Raw genomic sequence first — 21,032 nt, 5'->3', positions numbered from 1 at the left:
GACATGCATTTATTGATACATTTGTAAGTTATAAGTATTGTTTTTGTTACGATCTTTTTTGATTTGAGTCGCTTTTCATTGCTTATTTTGATATGAAAGCTTATAAAAATGTATATCAATGTATAAAGAAAAGTTCTTAATAAAACATGGTTTTAATTTTTCAAATCGGATGAAAACTGTAAAAGTTATTCAACTTTTCATTAATACCTTTTTGAGTATTTTCTCCCCCAGCGCATATAAATGTAAAAAAAACAGGGTAAATATTTTCGAACTTTTCTCGAAAATGTTTAATAACTTTTGCAAATATAAACCGATTTTAATAAGTAATATCTCCTTTTTGTCTATATAAAATTGTCTTTAAAGCTCTGTGCAAAAAAAAAATTGGTTTTCATAGAAAAAAATTAAAATAACTATTGTTGAATTTGAAAAATTACGAATAGGCATACAACCTCCATTAGGACGCTTTTCAAGTTCTGACAAAAAGTGTTATTTTGAAGCAGTGTTATCCTATTTTATTTATTAAAATCAACAATAACACATTAATTTTAATTGTGTAAAATCTGGAGAGCTATTACTGTGAAAGTCTTCGAACTTTATACAGGAGTAAATAGTTATTTTCGAATATCTGGAGAACTATAATTGTGGAAGTCTTAAAATTTTGCCTTAATATCACCCTTACTATTCTACATTTTTTGGGTGAAAATGTTATTGTGTTAGTGGGCGTGACATCTCTCATACAAAGTAAATAGTTAATTTCGAATATCTGGAGTACTATAATTGTAAAGTATTTAAACTTTGTATGAATCAAATTCAAATGGGCGAGACTGAATTTTTTAAAGTAAATAGTTATTTTCAAATATCTGGAGTACTATAATTGTGAAATTCTTCAAACTTTATATGAATCAATTTCATATCACGACATGAAGTTTAACCAAATTGGGAAGAATCGGAACAAGGTTTAAGTCACCTACCACACAAAGGAAAATAAATATTTTCAGAACTATAATTGCGAGATTCCTCAAACTTGTCCGATAGCTCACTTATCATTTTACATAGTTTGGCTGTAAAATGGTCGGGATTGGATTAGTGGGAGTGACACCTCCCATACAAAGTATATAGTTAATTTCGAATATCTGGAGTAATTGTAATGTATTTAAACTTTGTATGAATCAAATTCTTATCACTGTACAGAGTTTAGCTAAAATGGTCTAGATCGGAACAGTGGGTGTGAAACTTTCCATTCAAAGTACATAGTAAATTTTGAATATCTGGATAATTAAAATTGCGAGATTCTTCAAACTTTGTCTGAAAATTTATTTTTTATAATTTTACCTAATTTGTTTCACCTCATTATAAAAATAGTTTATAAAATCTTTAAAATTGTTTTATTTTACTACGTAGGAGTAACGAAGCGCAGCGGGTTATTTAATAAAGTTTACCTATTTCAGTCCATAATTTAAAATTTAAATTTTTAATCGCTTTTATCAGCTTTTTAATTATTATTTGAAGTAATAAATTCGGCAAACTCAGTCCATTTCAATGGACCAACAACTCACCTTTAACTACAGTAGAAGCATCCCAGATCGAGTATCGTGCCATTTATTTTTCATGAAAGTTAAATAATGTTTACTAATGAGTTTATTGAAACTCATAGAAGTTAATGCACTAAGTACCTATGTATATTGTTAAATAGTGATATTCAGTTTTTAGAAAATACTATATTTCAGAAAATAAAGCATCCTTGTTTATCGGTATTTCCAATTTTTGATTTTTTTATATTTTTTGTGGTAATTAATGAAAAAGTTTTTTTTTTTTTTAAACGGGACAAATGGCGTCCCGTTCAGAATATCGCCGGGACACGGGACATTCGACTCTAAAACTGGTCAGTCCCGTCGAAAACGGGACGGTTGGCAAGTCTAGGTTTGTTGGGCCCAAAAAATAGCGTGTAAATCAAATTCGCGTAAAACGAGGTTCTAATTTAGAACGAAATGCTTTTGTGGGGCAATAATTTTTAATTTCGAAAACAATACATCAGTTACATAACAAAAATGAAATTGGGACCTAAAAATCGCGTTAAATAGAAAACACATATGTACATACAAATCGTCACCTTAAATGAAAGCAGACGTAACTACACAATTTAAAACCGAGTTTTTGATTGAATAATTGCCAAGAATACTCTATTATTCACTCTTATTCTACTTGGCGTCGTCGACATCATCATCAATATTAAGTCAAAAAATGGTATATGTTACGCCGATATTGATAACAATTGGTAACTTTTGACAGCGTTTTGTACTTTAACCTGACCAAGGCGTATCTAATAAGGTGACGTCGAAAAGCCAGCTGACTATTTTTTGCTCGATATGTTTTTTCACTTCTATCTGTCAAAGTTTGTTTACATTTCGTTATTAATTTAAATTAACGTTTTTGTTTCTTTTAATAAAAAATATAAAATAGAAGAAAAGTGAATAATTCATAATATAAAAGTGAATGGAGTACTTATTGAAAGTAAATTTCACGTATTTATTTATTTTCACCCCTGTTTTTGATTTTTGCAGTCTGCTGTTGTTTAGCTGTTTGACAGTTAGCAAATAATTTTACAAAAACAAAGTACATGTTGTTTTTGGTAAAGTTGTATTTGTTGTAGAATTGGGTATACCTGTAAGTAAATTTGCCTTGAACCTGACTTATAAAAGTATAAAATTCTGTCAAAAGTTACCAATTGTTATCGATTTCGGCGAAACACATACCATTTTTTGACTCAATATTGATGACGATGTCGACGACGCCTAGTAGAATAAGGGTGATTATTGATTTTATAATGTATCCTGTAAAAACAATAAAAATGTAGTTTGCATTTAAGGCGACGATATATACTTTAAGTAAACTTATTTTATTTGTACTTTTAAAAACATACTTAAAACAAAAGTAAAGTGAAAAAACACTAAAAAAATTATTTCTTATCGAAAATTTAGGAAAAAATGTTAATTAAAAAACAAAATATTCTAATACATAAAAGAGATCAAAACATAACAAAAAATTCATAAAAATTAAACAAGTTTTTAAAAAAGAAATCTGTTATTTGCTTGTGTTTTTTTCGTTTCTTGTTGTTTATTATATAAAAACCGTGTAAAAAAGTCACGTATTTGAAAAAATGGTAGCTAATTTGAGTTCGCGTTATATCGAATTCGCGTAAATAAAGCACCGCGTAAATGGAGGCTTACCTGTACTTGTATTATGACCATCAGTGTTGCCACTTCATGTGTAATTACACATATTGTGTGTAATTTTAACTTGGATGTGTAGCCCATGTGTAATTGAATGCATGTGTAATTTTAAATTCGAATTAAACATTAAAATTAGCACCATTCATATTGTTACGAAATTGTACTTGAATTGATTTGATCGTAAGTTGGCAACGCTGTATTCGAATTCGAATATTCAGTTAAAGAACATTGTAGAAATAGAGCTTTCTAGATGATAATGCAGTGTTATAAATAGTGGCAGAGATTGCAGTCGTGAGTGAGTTTATCAGAGACGCTTTTCGAATAAACATCAACTGAGTGCCTTAAAGTGTGTTGTGTTTTTCAAGTAAATTCGTGTACATTATAAATTGTGTCTGTATTTCTGACAATTTATAAACGTGTATAAAAAAACATTGAGTGTCTATTTAATTCTGTTGTTGTTGTGCATTTTAAATAAATAAAGAGTTGTTACAATTTTTATTTGCAATCAAAAGTATCCGGTTTATTTAAAGGAATTAAACCAAACGTTTTGAAAACGTTAAAACGTAACAATTGGTGTCAGAAGTGGGATTGCAAATTAATAAGCATGAAGTTTGAGGAACTAAAAGTTGAACAACTCAAGTATAATTTTAAAAATTTTATTTTCAAATTGTATCAAATGAGTCATTGGTGCACCATTGTTCTTTTTAAGATCAAATTGTATCAAAAAAAAAGTACAATTGTACCAATTTTGCCATCCCCCTACGTTTACGTTTTTCCAAAAGCATTTGATATGTATAATGTACCAAGTACTTACATATGATTACTATTAATCTGAATACTTACTTGATTGTACATCTCTATCTTCATGTTTCTTGTAAAACACATGTTGATAATTTTTCTTAAAAGATTGAATTTTAATACATGAATTAATCAAATTAATAAATGAATGCAACAGAAGTTATTATGCCATTCGATTCCTACAAGTGTCCACTTATCGTGCCCGTTCCCAGATATGATGCCCAACGCCTTGTATAATTGTGGCAATTTATTTTCTAATTGAAAATTTTTTATGAAAAATGTTTATGACATCAAAGTTTGAATGGACCTACCCCCCACGTTCAAGTTTTTCCAAACATTCTTTGTATTCCATTCGATTCCTATGGGTGTCCACTTATCGTGCCCGTTCCCAGATATGATGCCCAACGCCTAGTATAATTGTGGCAATTTTTTTTCTAATTTTAAATTTTTTATGAAAAATGTTTATGACATCAAAGTTTGAATGGACCTACCCCCCAGGTTCAAGATTTTCCAAATATTCTTTGTATGCCATTCGATTCCTATGAGTGTCCACTTATCGTGCCCGTTCCCAGATATGATGCCCAACGCCTGGTATAATTGTGGCAATTTTTTTCTAATTTAAATTTTTTTATGAAAAATGTTTATGACATAAAAGTTTGAATGAGCCTACTCCCTACGTTCAAGTTTTTCCAAAAATTCTTTGTATGCCATTCGATTTCCACAAGTGTACACTTATCGCTCCCGTTCCCAGATATGATGCCCAACGCCTTGTATAATTGTGGCAATTTTTTTTCTAATTTTAAATTTTTTATGAAAAATGTTTATGACATCAAAGTTTAAATGGACCTACCCCCCAGGTTCAAGTTCTTCCAAACATTCTTTGTATGCCATTAGATTCCTATTAGTGTCCGCTTATCGTGCCCGTTCCCGGATATGATGCCCAACGCCTTGTATAATTGTGGCAATTTTTTTTTCTAATTTAAAATTTTTCATGAAAAATGGTTATGACATCAAAGTTTGAATGGACCTACCCCCCAAGTTCAAGTTTTTCCAAACATTCTCTGTATGCCATTAGATTCCTACGGGTGTCCGCTTATCGTGCCCGTTCCCGGATATGATGCCCAACGCCTTGTATAATTGTGGCAATTTTTTTTTTTAATTTAAAATTTTTTATGAAAAATTTGTTTATGACATCAAAGTTTGAATGGACCTACCCCCACGTTCAAGTTTTTCCAAACATTCTTTGTATGCCATTAGATTCCTATGAGTGTCCGCTTATCGTGCCCGTTCCCAGATATGATGCCCAACGCCTTGTATAATTGTGGCAATATATTTTCTAATTTTAAATTTTTCATGAAAAATTTTTTCATGACATCAATGTTTGAATGGACGTACCCCCCAAGTTCAAGTTTTTCCAAACATTCTCTGTATGCCATTAGATTCCTACGGGTGTCCACTTATCGTGCCCGTTCCCAGATATGATGCCCAACGCCTTGTATAATTGTGGCAATTTTTTTTCTAATTTTAAATTTCTTATGAAAAATGTTTATGACATCAAAGTTTGAATGGGCCTACTCCCTACGATCAAGTTTTTCTAAACATTCTTTCTATGCCATTCGATTCCCATGAGTGTCCGCTTATCGTGCCTGTTCCCAGATATGATGCCCAACGCCTTGTATAATTGTGGCAATATATTTTATAATTTTAAATTTTTCATGAAAAATTTTTTCATGACATCAATGTTTGAATGGACGTACCCCCCAGGTTCAAGTTTTTCCAAACATTCTTTGTATGCCATTAGATTCCTATTAGTGTCCGCTTATCGTGCCCGTTCCCGGATATGATGCCCAACGCCTTGTATAATTGTGGCAATTTTTTTTCTAATTTAAAATTTTTTATGAAATATGTTTATGACATCAAAGTTTGAATGGGCGTACTCCCTACGTTCAAGTTTTTCCAAACATTATTAGTATGCCATTCTATTCCTATGGGTGTCCACTTATCGTTCCCGTTCCCAGATATGATGCCCAAGGCCTTATATAATTGTAGCAATATTTTTTCCAATTTAAAACATTTTTTCATGGCATCAAAGTTTGAATGGGCCTGCCCCCTACGTTTAAGTTTTTCTAAAAGAAGTTAGTATGCCATTCGTTTGCTATGAGTGTCCACTTATCATTTCTGTTTCCCGATATGATGCCCATCGTTTTGCATAAATTTGGCAATTTTTTTTCTGTATATATCAAAGTTATTAAAGTTTTTTTTTATGATTATTTTATTTTAAGGTTATGTTGCGGTTTGTTCATTTGTAACAAACTTCATTTTGACATTTTAACAAAGTATTACAATAACAAATTTTATTTTTTATATTCACCACACCAAAACAAATAAAAACATCTACAGCAACAAAAAACAATCAGCTGTTTCTGGTTTGTTTTCTCCAGGTTGTTTTGTTCACGGGCGTATACAAAGCAATCTAGACCAAAATTTAAAATATGTACTTACTTTTCCATTCCTGTGTTGATTAAGAAAACAGCTGTTTAAGATAATTCATTAATAAAAAAATATTTAAATAATTTTATTCGATTGATTTATATAAATCTACTAATTAAAGTAGAAATAATAAAAAATAAAGATATGTGGGCTTTTCAAAGTTTAAGAAAGTGTATTGTGACAAAACAAATCCGAGTACAATTAGGTGATTATTAATATTGCTTTTCATAGGTCTCATCGAAATTAAATCTAAAAATTACTTAATCAACGTCCAGGCTTTCGAGGATTAATTGTATAACCTCTTACATTAGTAGCATTTTCTTCCGCCACGAATTGTGCATCTGCAGCAAAATCTGAAAATATTACAAATGCTTTAAACTGTCAAGTATTTGGGCAACCCGTCTCGTCGACACATCCACATTTGATAAACGATGGTGAATTGGTAGCTGGAGTGACTTTAAAAGAATTCCAACAACGAAGAACTCGATTAATGCTTGGTATTCAAAAATATGCTAGGGATCATTTGCAAAAAAATGATTTTACTAAACGGAATCATTTGGTAATATCAAATTTGACACTTTTATAATAACACATTTTAATTTGAAATTTTTTAAACTGTTTATGAAGGTGGTGATACCATCATCAACCAAAAAATACATGAGTGATAAAATACCATATATTTTTCGACAAAACTCGGACTTTTTCTATTTGACGGGATGTCAAGAACCAGACACAGTCCTAGTTTTAGCCATTGATGAAAATAGTTCAATAAATAGTTCCTTATTTATGAGACCGAAAGACAAACACGCCGAATTATGGGAAGGTGCTCGTACTGGTGTCGATTTGGCAATTGAATTGTTTGGGGTTGACCAAGCGTACTCTGCAGAAACTTTTGAAAATGAGCTGACAAGAAAAATTCAGTTTGATAAACCGTTAATATGGTTTGATTCGAAATGTTCGGATTTATCCAATATTAATGAGACTGTAAAGAAAGTAATCTCCGGTATAAATGACTCTCACATATTACATTCGCCAACAACTATTATTCATGGGATGAGATTATTTAAGTCGGTAGCTGAACAAAATTTAATGAGACGTACGTGTCAAATTGCATCAACTGCAATAAATGAGGTGATGACAGAAAGTAAACCTGGTCATTCGGAGCATCACATTTATGCAATGACCGATTATAAATGTCGCATGCGTAATGCTAGTCATTTAGCATATCCCCCTGTAGTGGCTAGTGGTAAAAATGCGACTGTAATACACTATATAAATAATACGCAATTGTGTAAAAGTGGCGATTTAGTATTGATGGATGCTGGCTGCGAATATGGAGGATATTCAAGTGACATTACGAGAACCTGGCCGATAAATGGGAAATTCACAGATGCTCAGAAAACTTTATACGATGTTGTCCTGCAGCTGCAAAAAGAACTCATTGGTAATATTATAATAACACGTAAATAGTCATACATAACATATATTTTATTATTCTTTAATGCATATCAGCAAAAAAAGTGAGAAAAGTGTCAGTTATCATCTGTAATACCATTTTGAAAACTGACAACGTAACTTTAGTTCGGTTGTCATCCATAATAGACCCAGAATATTGAAGTAAAATCATATTCAATCAAATCAAGCTAAAGATCTTGATTTCATTTCTTCATTATACATTTGTTCAATAATATTTTTATTTGTATCTATTTTATTATCCAGGAACATATTCAGGACTTGTTCTAAAATAACTAGTTCTGTAGAACTAGAGTTTTTAATGAACTAATTATTTGGCACTAGTCATAGATTGATTCTAAAACGGTTCCGTGGATGACTTATTAGCTCTGAAACAACTTTTTGGAAACGATTTAAAATTTTTTTCTTTTTTGGTGACTCAAAAAACAAAAAAATACATGTCAATGATTAGAAATCAATGATAAATTACTAAATCCATTTTTTTCGTATAAATATACAAATTAAATAAGGGCCTCATTTTATAAAAAGAACGGTTCCAATGCGTATTAATCAGGTGAGAGCGTCTCGGCAACAAATACAACAAAGACAATATTTTTTTATTGTCAAACGACTGAGAATGTCAAAATATGTTGTTGCACATGAAAACTGTAAAACCAAGCAAACAAACAAAATGATGTTATTTTGGTCATCCATTGGACTTTTGAGGATTAAATTTCACTGCTACTCACCTCATTTTATTGTTTAATGTGTTTTCTTTAATTTTTCTTACACAATTCTTTGTTTAGACTAAAATTTACAAAATTGAAAACTTTTCAATATTTTCTGTTTCAATTATTTTTTTTAATGACAACAAAAAAAGTAAAGAAATTTTGACAATCTCAAACTCAACATAAACAAATAAATAAAAATCAGCTGTGTTCGTAACTTCACCTTATTAATACACCTTGAACCGTTCAGTAACGTACAAGGTTGTCAACTCTTTAGCTCAGAAAATGGCTAGATTTAGAATTAAAAATGGCTAGAAATGGCTAAAACCCAAAATGACTGAATACAAATTCATAAATATTGTCGGTATAAATCAAGATCAGCGAAACAGCTTGCATTTTTATAATTTCTTTGGTGTTGATAGCTCTCATAATTAGAAGCACAAAAACATAAATATTTTTGCCTGCTCTCTCTTAGTTTAAGAGTTATATGAATTTAAAGTCAATACATATAATAGTACATTTCTCATATATTTGGAAAACAAACTGATCGTTATGGGTATCATTGAATAGTGCTTCACAATACCTTTAAAATGATATATAATATGGTACAGTTTATTAATATTGTGAACCAAAAATTCCTTTTTGATTTTATATGACAGTACTTAAGAAAATTTTGATATATAGAAAAAGTGATTTTAGCGAAGCCGGTGTTCGATACACCCCAGAGTTAAAAGCCCCTTCACCCGGCCGAAGGCCGGCAATACAGAATATTAACGGAAAAAAAATTATGAAAATATAAACTGTTACGGGGATCTTGATTTGTTCCATATTATCTTATTATTTAGTGAGATCGACTTCATATATGTATGTATATAAAATATTACATTTCTTAGCAGATTAAAAATTGTAATATCAATATAAATTGATAAATTAAACAAATTTCTGGGCACTTATAAACAAAATTGGATCCAAATGCAAAATTGATTTTTGAATATGACTGCTGTGTTTGCTTTGGAAACAATTACGCAGTCTGTTCTCATCAAATCCACTACGTAAGAATTTTTTAAAAAATACTATTTATTTGTCATTTGATTAAAAATATTGGTATATTTTTTAAAAAATTTCAAGAAAAGTTTAAAATAAAAATGGCTAGGACAAAATAAAATGGCTAAATCTTCCGGCTAGATTAAATCTAGCCATTTTTTTATGGCTAAATGAAAATCAAATCGCAAGATCTAGCCGGAAAATGGCTAAATTGGCAACCTTGGTAACGTAAGCAATTTGTATGATGGATACTGGGAAAAAGTTTTTAAAATTGAATTTTTTCCATACAAAATGTTTGTCGTTGTGTTTTATAACATGTTATTCTTTGTTTAGCATCTAATACAACGGACAATGAATGAAAATATAAATCTTTCAATTTTATTTTCAGTGCATATAAGTCTTCTAAGGCTAATTTTATAAATGAACCAAATAAACAATCAAAATGGAGTATCGTCTGCGAATAATGTATTTAATTACAATTTTGTTTGCTTATGTTATCTTATTATAACTTTTTCAAATGATAAACGTTTTAATATATTTATTCATGAAGATGCTACACAACGGAGTAGCCAAATATTGAAAATAAAGAAATTACCTTAAGCTTCAATATTTATCTTTAAACAAAATTATTGTTTTTTACTTTTAGAAACTCTATTAAGAGAAGGTGGCGAAACCTTAGATCAGCTTTTTGACACAATGTGCTTTAAACTTGGAAAGTACTTACAAGAGATAGGCTTGGTACCGAAACATATAAATGATATCGTGGGTCTTACAAGGGTTAGTAGGACTTTAATTAACATAAATATATATAATGGACTATTAATTGTTTTAACATATTTCAGGCAGGCTATAAATTCTGTCCACATCATGTTTCTCATTATTTGGGTATGGATGTTCATGATACACCTTTAATACCGCGGTCATTGAGGCTAATGCCTGGTATGATTTGTACTGTAGAACCAGGCATCTATATTTCTCAAGACCGTACTGATGTTCCTAAGGAATTCCGTGGAATTGGTATTCGTATTGAGGACGATATATTAATAACAAACGATAACAAGGTGGAAGTTTTAACGGCTACATGCATTAAAGAAAGCACAGATTTGGAAAATCTACATAAATTAAAATAAGCCTAAAACATTTACATTTTGCTTAATTTTACACGATGAATATAATTTTAAAATCCATGATCATTAGAATGTCCCAAAAAATTTTGTTTTGGAATTTCGGAACGCATACCCTATAATTTTTTTATATATATAAAACTATAGTTAAATATGAAATTTTGTCTTTCTATCATGATTGCAACCCGTGCCGACTTGCGATTTAGTTTTGATGTGCATTTACAAGGGGAAAAAATGCAATTTTTTCAGTTTTTGTAAAAATTTTGCCATTAAATAATTACTTTTGCAATTTAATTTAAAAGAATCGATATGTGTACGTAATTGTCGTTCTAATAAGTCGTTCTAAAACACAAAAATTGGTTAAAAAATGTTAAAGTTATTAAAAAATCGCCAGGCCATTAACGTGTCTCAGTCCACACAGTGGTTTAGAAACTTTTTTTTTTTGGAAATAATTCGGTATCTCGGGAACTATTGGAGATTTATTACAAAATTTCAAATGGTTAGAGCTGAGGTGTTTTCCTACGGGTAATACGGGCCAGTTTGTGCCCCCTCAAAGTTGGTCTCCTCGGGTCTCAAAATTTTTAAAAAAATCCCCAAAAATTCATTTATGATCCGAATGAGCTGAAATTTAAAATATAAATAGTCCTTGAGAAGATCTACAAAAAATACGCTTACATGTGTAGGTTATCTCCTTCAGTTGAAGAGATATTTAGGTTTATTTTTTTTTTTAATTTTGCTCGATTTTTTTTGTTTTTTAAATATGGCGGCCCTACGGAGGGTCGAATTTTTTTTTCAAAATATCAGCTATATTGGCAATAAAATTCTAAATAAAATAAAAAGAATGAAAACTTAATGCAAAAGCATGTAAAGTAAAATTGGGCTCACTTAAGCGGACACAGTATCCCCCAGACCTATCCAAACTTGGACAATTTTAAAAAAAATATTTAGGTTTCAGTAAAAAATTCTAAAAAGGCAAAGCACCGATCCTCGAAAAAGTTCCGTATTTGTATAACCCTATATGATGTTTAAATACTTAGAAAGTTGTTTTACTATCACACGGTAAATAGCGTCACAGTAGGCACTTTTCTAAAAAAAACTCAGTTTTTGGAACACATTTTCCCCGTTTTAGGAATTTCGGTATTTGAAAATAAAAAATGTCACAAATTATAATGTCATTAATTTAAGGACATTTGGATCTAGGTTAGGTTAGGTTCCATGGGTAGCCACTCTTCAAGCAGCTCACTTGGGTCCATTCAAAACTGATCCCATTGTGATACCCAGGGGGTAAACATCTTGGTATTAATTATACGTCCGTTGTTTCCAGGCTAAACCAACCAGATTCTCTGATGAAAGAGTAGATTCGTCTAGGACTTATCCTTGATAGCTCATCTAAGCATGATAGGAATGGTGTTCCGAAGATACGTTCCCTCAGATTTATCAGAGCCGGGCATTGACAGAATAGGTGTGACACCGTCTCATCCTCTTCTTCATTATGGCAGCTCCTACAGTAGTCATTATACCGTAGGCCCAATCTCCTAGCATGTGTCCCAATTATACAGTGTCCTGTAATGAAGGAGACAATTAGCCTTATTTGCTCACGACGAAATTCCAAGTAGATTCGTCCTGCTGGCATCATATACGGGCCAAGTAGACCTCGTTGTAACACAGGAAGACTCATTGGTCCACCTGCTTTGTGCAGATTCATATAGTGTCCGCTGAACAGCCATCTTGCATATAGCAAGGGAAATACCAGAAAAGGGGTCGATCTCATGATCATCCATCATCGCCCCCATTTTGGCCAGTTCGTCAGCTATACAATTACCCTGATTACCATCGTGGCCAGGGACCCATATAAGCGTTATCCTAGAATGTCTCGCTATCTCATTAAGGGATACCCGGCATTCCTCGGTTAACCTAGATGTCGTAAAGACACCCGCTATTCCGTTAACGGCAGCCTTGCTATCGGTAAATATACATATATCACCAGATATTTGATAAAATCTCAGCCAGTTGGATGCACGTTTAATGGCCGTAATTTCCGCCTGAAGAGCCGTACAGAAGTTAGGTAGCCTGAAATAGGATTTAATCCCATAGTTCTCAATAAAGAAACCACCACCGACCCTATTGCCCCTCTTTGAGCCATCAGTAAATACCCTTATGACATCATCAGGGGGTAAGAGTCCGCGCTGCCATGAATCCCTATTCGGGATCTTAATATGGAAATGCATATCGAAAAATGGTTTTGCGATGCAGTAATCGACATTACTATGTAAGTACCCATAGTAGTTCAGTATCTTAGAGTGCCCATGATCTTTACCATACCACGAACATCCAGCATTTAGTCTCACAGCAGAGTTGAGAGCCATTTGTATCACCATCAAATCAACTGGTAACCAGTTCAGGTCCTGAGAACTCGTTCCACAGCCTTACGGTGAGTAGCATTATCCAAGGCGTGCCACCACACCAACACTCCATAGAACAAGATGGGTTTAACAACTGCTTTGAAGATCCAACTGATACCCTTCGGCATAATACCCCAGTTTGTACCAATTGCCTTCTTACAGGAGTAGATGGCTACATAAGCCTTGTTAATCCTGTTTTGAATATTCAAATTCCAGGACAATCTTTTATCAAGAATGATGCCAAGATACTTCGCATTATCTCTAATCTCAAGACTGATTCCATTCAGTCTAGGTGGTCTGAAGTCATCGATCTTATACCTCCTAGTGAAGAGAACCAGTTCCGTTTTTTGTGGGTTCACACTAAGTCCACTTGAAATAATCCACTCACTCAGTGTACTTAATGCTGATTCCATACAACTAGATATTGTATCCAGAAATTTACCAGATATAAAAACTTCAACATCGTCAGCATATGCGACTGTCTTGATCCTTCTGTTGTCCATCCTGATCAACAGGGAGTTCATAGCCAAATTCCACAGAAGTGGTGATAGAACACCCCCCTGCGGGGTTCCACGATTGGCCACTTTTAAAACACTTACACCACCTAAAGTAGCACAAATGACTCTATAACCGAGTATCTTTTCGACTAGTCGGCGAACACATAGATCAATTCCCAGTTCATCCATCGCAGATAGGATGGCATCGGGCCTGACATTATTAAAAGCTCCTTCAATATCGAGAAAGGCAACAAGTGAATACTCCTTATGTATTAGCGACTCCTCAATGGAGCCAACTAGCGAATGTAGAGCTGTTTCCACAGATCTGCCTTTGGTGTAGGCATGTTGGGATTTAGAGATGAGTTCCGACGGAATGGTCATTCTCAGATATACGTCAATCACCCTTTCTAGGGTTTTCAGCAGGAAGGATGCAAGGCTAATTGGCCTATAATCCTTTGGTTTAGTGTGAGTCGCCTTACCACCTTTAGGAATGAAGACTACTCTGCATCTCGTCCACCATGTGAGGATATAGGTCCATCTAATACACGCTGTGTATATGCTAATAAGCCATGGTATAACTATTTCTTCGTTCTTTTGAAGATCAGCAGGAATAATGCCATCCGGCCCAGGAGATTTAAACGGGTCGAAGCTTTTGATTGCCCATTGGATTCTATCCCTGTTTATCGGAACAGAGTTATCACCCGGAGCAACAGAATCGGCAGCCCCATTCATAGTCTCATCATCGACTGGAAGGCAACCTGGAAAATGAGTATCTAATAGGACCTCAAGTGTTTCCTTACTATTCAGAGTCCATCTACCACAGGGTTTCTGGATATAGCTTGGTACAACCGGTGAAGTTGATAGAATTTTACGTAATCGGTTAGTCTCAGAGGATCCTTCCACGCCGCTACAGAAGTCCCTCCAGGCTTTCCTTTTCGCATTCCTCGTAAGGTTCTTAAAGTGGTTCACTGAGGACTTATATTCCGGCCAGTTACCCAGCCTCTTTGCCTCGTTGAACAATTTACGACACGCCCTTCTTGCGTGTGCAATCTCAGGGTTCCACCAGGGTGGCTTATTCCTACCAATGCAGATATTCGGCTTACAGGCCAAATTAGTAGCTGATTGGAACGCTTCTGTAAGTGCCTCAACTGCTACCTCAATATCGTCCCTATTTTCAATAGTGGGCGGGTTTGGTAGAGACCGGGAGAGTACATCACTCTGCAACTCCCAATTGGTCTTCCTCCTATTTAGAATGGTATTATCACTCCTATAAGTTACACTGATATTGAAATCAATATATAGATGATCAGAAAAAGAGCAGTCGTCGGAGACAGCCCAATTGTTAATCATACTGTGGTGCTCAGCACTCACAAGTGTTAAGTCTAGTACCTCACTTCTGTTTGAAACAATGAAGGTAGGTTCTGAACCTCTATTAACTACTTCCAAACTACTATTAAGTATGAAACTGAAAAGACTCTCACCTCTTGTGTTGGTGTCGCTGCTACCCCATACAATGTGGTGCGAGTTAGCGTCAGCACAGATAACCAAAGGTATCCTGGACTCATTCGCCTTTTTCACAGCACTACGGATATCATCGTTTGGTGGATGCTCCCCGTGGTCATGCGCCATGTAACTGGATATCAGCCATAACAAACAGCCTTCATTAGTTTCCCATGAGACTGCTACTGTATCTTCATTACTGTAATCAGACAGAATGAAGATTTTCAAAGAGCTTTTAGCCATTATACAGGATCTAATTTTACCTGCGCCTTTAGCGAAGTAGAGCTTATAGCCCTTCAGACATAGTCCACAGATACGGTCCTGATGGACCCAAGGTTCCTGGACCATGACTAGCTCCTCCCCGTTCTGAGCAATTCGGAGGAGCAGTGCAGCTGATGCTGCTTTAGAGTGGTGAAGGTTTATCTGTGTCACCCTCACCATGCTCCATTTTTACAATAGTGACGTCGGCGTCCTCCTGGTCAGAATTCAGGAGGGCGTCCTCGTCCACCACCTCATCCATCCGTTCAAAGAATGTACCAACTAGTTCGGAGACTGAGTTGGTATCTTCAGTGTCGGCTGGATCAGTGGCGTCATTGCAATCCATGCCCTCTTCCGAGAGCATGGGCTTTACATCACCTGAGGATGTATCGCCTTTGTTGTCGCTACGATAGACAATCAGGATGATCGTACCAAATCCATAGTAGACCTTCCCTTGTGCCTTCCTTAGCGGCCCCAAAGAGTCCTTATTCAGGACAACGATCGCTTTCCTTGAAGAGCCCTCAGCGTCCGTAACCTTAACAACTTTCCAGTCTTGAATTGGAAGCTGTGGGTTACAGCACTGAAGGATCTCCAAGATCTCCTCCGGGCTAGATGGCTCAGCTGGTATTTTAGCTATGGATCTAGGCTTTCGGGGTACCTCACTCACAGATACCACCTCAAGCCTAGACCCCGGCCAAACCTCACCCAGTGATGCGACGGCAGTCTTTAGTAGCAACGCTGAGCGTTCATCTACACAAGACATAAGTTTTACGTGACCCTGGTACCAACCAGCGTCATCGCATTGTGGAGGAGTGCATGGGTTCTCTTTGAGAACTTTCCAAAACACCCCTACCAGTTTTTGCTTCACCATATCCCAATTCAATTGAGATATGGATCCGTCATTCGCACTCCGGTCGATAACCGCCCTGACAAGACTGTCTTTGACAATCTCGCTAAAGGACTTAGCTAACGACCTTTGTGCCGCTTTGGGACGTTTAGGTCCCGGTTGCTGGCTCTTGGTCGCTGTATCCTCCTCTGAACGTTGCCGTTTAGGCCCCGCTGGTAATTCAGCAGAAGGAGGAGCGGTCTTGAGACCAGCAATATAGGCTTTCGCCCAGGAAAGCGAAGCTTGTTGCTCCTTAGTGAGATCCTCGACTTTTTTTGAGCCAAGTGCCTCAACAAAGCGGTAAGCGGAACGCCTGGTGGTAGCAGCCCTTCTAGCAGGGTTTTTATGCCTGGGGTTAATTTCAGAGCCAGGGATTGGCCAGGGGTGATGCGTCTTCAGGACAGGAGGATTCCTTCACAAGACCTGAGCGCACAGTTGGCATATGGGAAGCATCCGTGAGGGGCGACTTAGTCGCTTCCCCCTTAGAGGCACCCGAAACAGGGGGTTTAGCCGCCTTGACGACTTGGGCTTTCGCGGCTTTGGAGGTACTTGGAGAGAAGTCCAGAGGTACCTCGCCGCTTAGGTCACTACCACCTATTGCCTTGGATTTTTTACAATCAGCCAATCTGGGTATGCCAGATTGACCTCTTGCGACACCAGTAGCATGCAGACTAGTCTGGCCCGGTGTGATCACCTGAATAGCCTGAGTTGCAGTAGCATTCGACTCACCACAGCCCGAAACCATCCCTGTGGGAGTAGGGTCCCCGGAGATTATGAAGCCCCCGACCGGGTACATGGGGCATGACTTATCCTCTTCAATGTGTCCTGATGGACAATTAATTGCATTTTATACCTGCTGCCAGGTGTTGAGATAACTGCCGCCCCATTGGAGAAACAGACGCAGACCACCAGCCGCCCAATATGGGAAACAGACGCTGGTGGGTTTCGGACGGACATTAAAGAGTCCTTACGGACCAGCCGGACTATCCACCTTAACCACCCCTCTCAATGAGGGGAAATGGTTCGATGGAAATAGCATCTGATAGCCGCCCCAGAGGAGAACAGACGCTATCAGACAAAGGGAGGGTAGTTCTTAGTATCATGCTCAACGCGTGCCCTTCTGGAATGGGAGACCCTACCAGAGACAGCCAACTCAAGTTAAACTGTCCCCTCCAGCATGGCCAACGCGAATCATCGCACTTAAGCCTCTACATCGCGTCAAGATGACTACCCATCGTAGAGGAAAACATTTGGATCTAAATTAGTTCCCAATTTTGTTGATATCTTTAACCGTTAAAATTTTACATTAAATCAAATTTTATATTTTTCTTCATGGAAAATCACCATATTATAATTTTTTTAGTTTTTAATTTACCTTAACGTTCAAAAAATTAATTAAATTCTTTAATTTTATTAAAATATGAATCTACAAGTCCTAAGGTTTTTACCAATATCGAATACTTATATAAAATGCATATATCTACTACTCAGAAGCTCCACAAACCTTGCCGCCTTTGAAAAATTTGAACGTTTTTTCATATATTGCATGCAAATTGTGTATACTTACATATTAAATGTAACTAATGAATTCAAACGTATACTGACCTTAAAGAAAAGTTGGTATAATGCATTTTTCGCAGTAAAAACAAATAATATTTATTTTCGTGTAGGTTAATCTTCATTTAGATATACAGTCAGCGTCTAAAGAAAGTGTACAACTTGTTTTTACATTTAAAACATTTTATTTACATATTAAAAAACTATTTGTTCTCCAGTTCTAGTATATTTAACAAAACATTTAATTGTTCTCTTGCAATATATAAACAAAAAACTAAACTAGTTCAACTGCAACAAAAACAGTAACAACAAAACCAAAAATCCATTTTAAACGCGTCAAAAGAAAGTGTACAGTTTAGGGAAATTAGAAGAAAAAACGTGTTTAGTATTTTATTTGACATCTTTTGGGTTTTAAAACAGTTTCAAGCCTCCTTGGCATTGTTTCTACCAATTTTGATGTCACCGATGTTGGGATGTTGAACCACTCTTCCTGCAGGATTTCGTGTAGAGAGTCATTGCTGGTAATATTTCATTTTCTGATCTGTCTGTCCAAATGCTACCACAGATGTTCAATGGGATTAATGTTCGGTGACTGTGGGGGTTGTTCCAGCTGTTTCGGTGTATGATACAACAACCATTCTTTAACAAGTTAAGAAGTATGCTTCGGATAGTTGTCCTGTTGGAAGATCCAGGTTCGGTCTAGATTTAATTTTCTAATGATGGGTTCCATATTTTCTATAAGAATGTTTAGGTAATCGGTTTTGCTCATCAAACTATCAATAAATATGAGTTTTCCCATGCCACTTGCCGCCATACACCCCCACACCATCACCTACCCACCACCATGCTTTACAGTGGATAGTACATTTTTTGGTCGAACTCTTGGTTTTTGCTTCTCCAAATTTTACTCCTTTTTTTACATCCGAAAATCTCAAACTTGCTTTCGTCCGTAAACAGCACATTATTCCAAAACAATTTTCTTGGTTTTTATACCTGTTTGCGAATTCTCGAAGTCGCTCTTTATTTCGTTTGGAAATGTGGGGTTATTCTCTCGGAACTCCACCATATAGAGCATTTGGGTGTAGCGCTCGGCGAACCGTACTGTTACTAACTCTCACTCCAGGCGAATCTGTTAATTCTTCGCATAATTTTACTGCACTTACTGTGAATACTTTCTTCACTGCTCTCACAATCGATCGTATTTCAAGGTTGTTAAGGCGTTTTGGTGTTGTGGCACGTTGCTGATCTTCTAAAATTCTAAATTTTTTTGTTTGTCTATAATTTTTTTCACGTGACGATTTGCCTTCATTTTTAAATTTTATGACTTACTTTCTTGTTTCAATTGCAGTTTGTTTTCCCATTTTGGTTTTAAAGTTCTCGCGTTCAAACAAGAAAAGCTACTATCTTAAAATCTCATGAGACTAGCAGCAAGATCCACAAAAAATTATAATCTAGGCAAAAATAAAGAATAACAATATATTTTTTTATGTAGCTAGAAAAATCTTATTGCAATTCTAAATGTGTACACTTTTTTCTGACGCGTTAAAAATGGAGTATTTTTGGTTTTGTTGTTACTGTTTTTGTAACAAATAGTTTAGTTTTTTGTTTATATATTGCAAGAGAACAATTAAGTGTTTTGTTAAATATACTAGAACTGGAGAAAAAATTGTTTTTTAATATGTAAATAAAACATTTTAAATGTAAAAACAAGTTGTACACTTTCTTTTGACGCTGACTGTATATTATTTGAACATTTTTATCCTACCATAAATTAGCAGTAATTGGGCCGGTTTGAATTCTATGTAATGGTTTGTATACGATATTAATTAGATACACAATTTTTTTATTTTTAAATATGTTTTTTACATCGAATAGATCTAGTACTTCTTTGAGCTCTTCGTTTTCATATGATAAATTTCTGTCCCTGCTCCATTTCTTTCTAATTGAAGATAGTACAGGTAGACTTGCCAACCGTCCCGTTTTCGACGGGACTGACCAGTTTTAGAGTCGAATGTCCCGTGTCCCGGCGATACTCTGAACGGGACGCCATTTGTCCCGTTAAAAAAAAAAAACTTTTTCATTAATTACCACAAAAAATATAAAAAAATCAAAAATTGGAAATACCGATAAACAAGGATGCTTTATTTTCTGAAATATAGTATTTTCTAAAAACTGAATATCACTATTTAACAATATACATAGGTACTTATGCCCAGTTTTTGACTTGTTATTTAAATACGTATTTAGTTAATTTTAACTTAAAATTAAGTTGTATTTAAATACAGTTTGAGTTTTTCAGTGCTACATAATTTGTCTTATTTAAATAAGATAAAAGTATGGTAGCACTACTAAATATCAAAAATTTATCGATAGTTTTGCTTAAAACAGCTGTTCAACCAAAACAAAAATTGATACATTTTGGCCAATAAGAAATAAAAGTTTATTAAACAATAAAATTATTGGTAGGAAAATGCACAAAAGAAGCTCCAATTGCCCCGCATCGGAATTGTAGTTTTTGCAAGACGCTTTTTTTAGCAAGACGCTGTTGTTTGTTTTTTTTTTTACTACAATAGAGTGAAAAAAACCAAACAACAAAAGTCAGCTGTCAAAAACATATGGTAGTTTATGAAACTTAAATAGAATTTAAATGACCAACGTCGGCCATTTAAGTATCATTTAAAAAAGCACTGAGAAACTCATTTTCACATTTAAATAGAACTTAAATATAATTCATATTTAAATACGAAGTCAAAAACTGGCTCTTAGTGCATTAACTTCTATGAGTTTCAATAAACTCATTAGTAAACATTATTTAACTTTCATGAAAAATAAATGGCACGATACTCGATCTAGGATGCTTCTACTGTAGTTAAAGGTGAGTTGTTGGTCCATTGAAATGGACTGAGTTTGTCGAATTTATTACTTCAAATAATAATTAAAAAGCTGATAAAAGCGATTAAAAATTTAAATTTTAAATTATGGACTGAAATAGGTAAACTTTATTAAATAACCCGCTGCGCTTCGTTACTCCTACGTAGTAAAATAAAACAATTTTAAAGATTTTAT

General features: G+C 34.7%; 1 protein-coding gene across 3 annotated transcripts; it reads left to right on the top strand.

The window, feature by feature from the left end:
• Nucleotides 1-6,567: 6,567 nt before the first annotated feature.
• Nucleotides 6,568-11,025, top strand: LOC135958261 (xaa-Pro aminopeptidase 3). Of its 3 annotated transcripts, none has more exons than XM_065509156.1 (5): nt 6,568-6,723; nt 6,833-7,077; nt 7,146-7,962; nt 10,389-10,519; nt 10,585-11,025. In XM_065509156.1, the coding sequence occupies exons 1-5, from the start codon at nt 6,663-6,665 to the stop codon at nt 10,870-10,872; spliced, it is 1,542 nt and encodes a 513-aa protein (XP_065365228.1). In that variant the 5' UTR covers nt 6,568-6,662; the 3' UTR covers nt 10,873-11,025. The 3 variants fall into 3 exon arrangements, with proteins under 3 accessions (XP_065365228.1, XP_065365226.1, XP_065365229.1); XM_065509154.1 differs by having other exon boundaries at nt 6,572-6,723; nt 6,830-7,077; XM_065509157.1 differs by having other exon boundaries at nt 6,647-6,723; nt 6,803-7,077.
• The last annotated feature ends 10,007 nt before the right edge of the window (nt 11,026-21,032 follow it).

The sequence above is a fragment of the Calliphora vicina genome, chromosome 4 (genome assembly GCF_958450345.1).
Source record: "Calliphora vicina chromosome 4, idCalVici1.1, whole genome shotgun sequence".
Classification (NCBI taxonomy): Eukaryota; Metazoa; Arthropoda; class Insecta; order Diptera; family Calliphoridae; genus Calliphora; species Calliphora vicina.
Note: the sequence above shows the minus strand (reverse complement) of the source record. Positions and strands in the feature narration are given on the sequence as shown.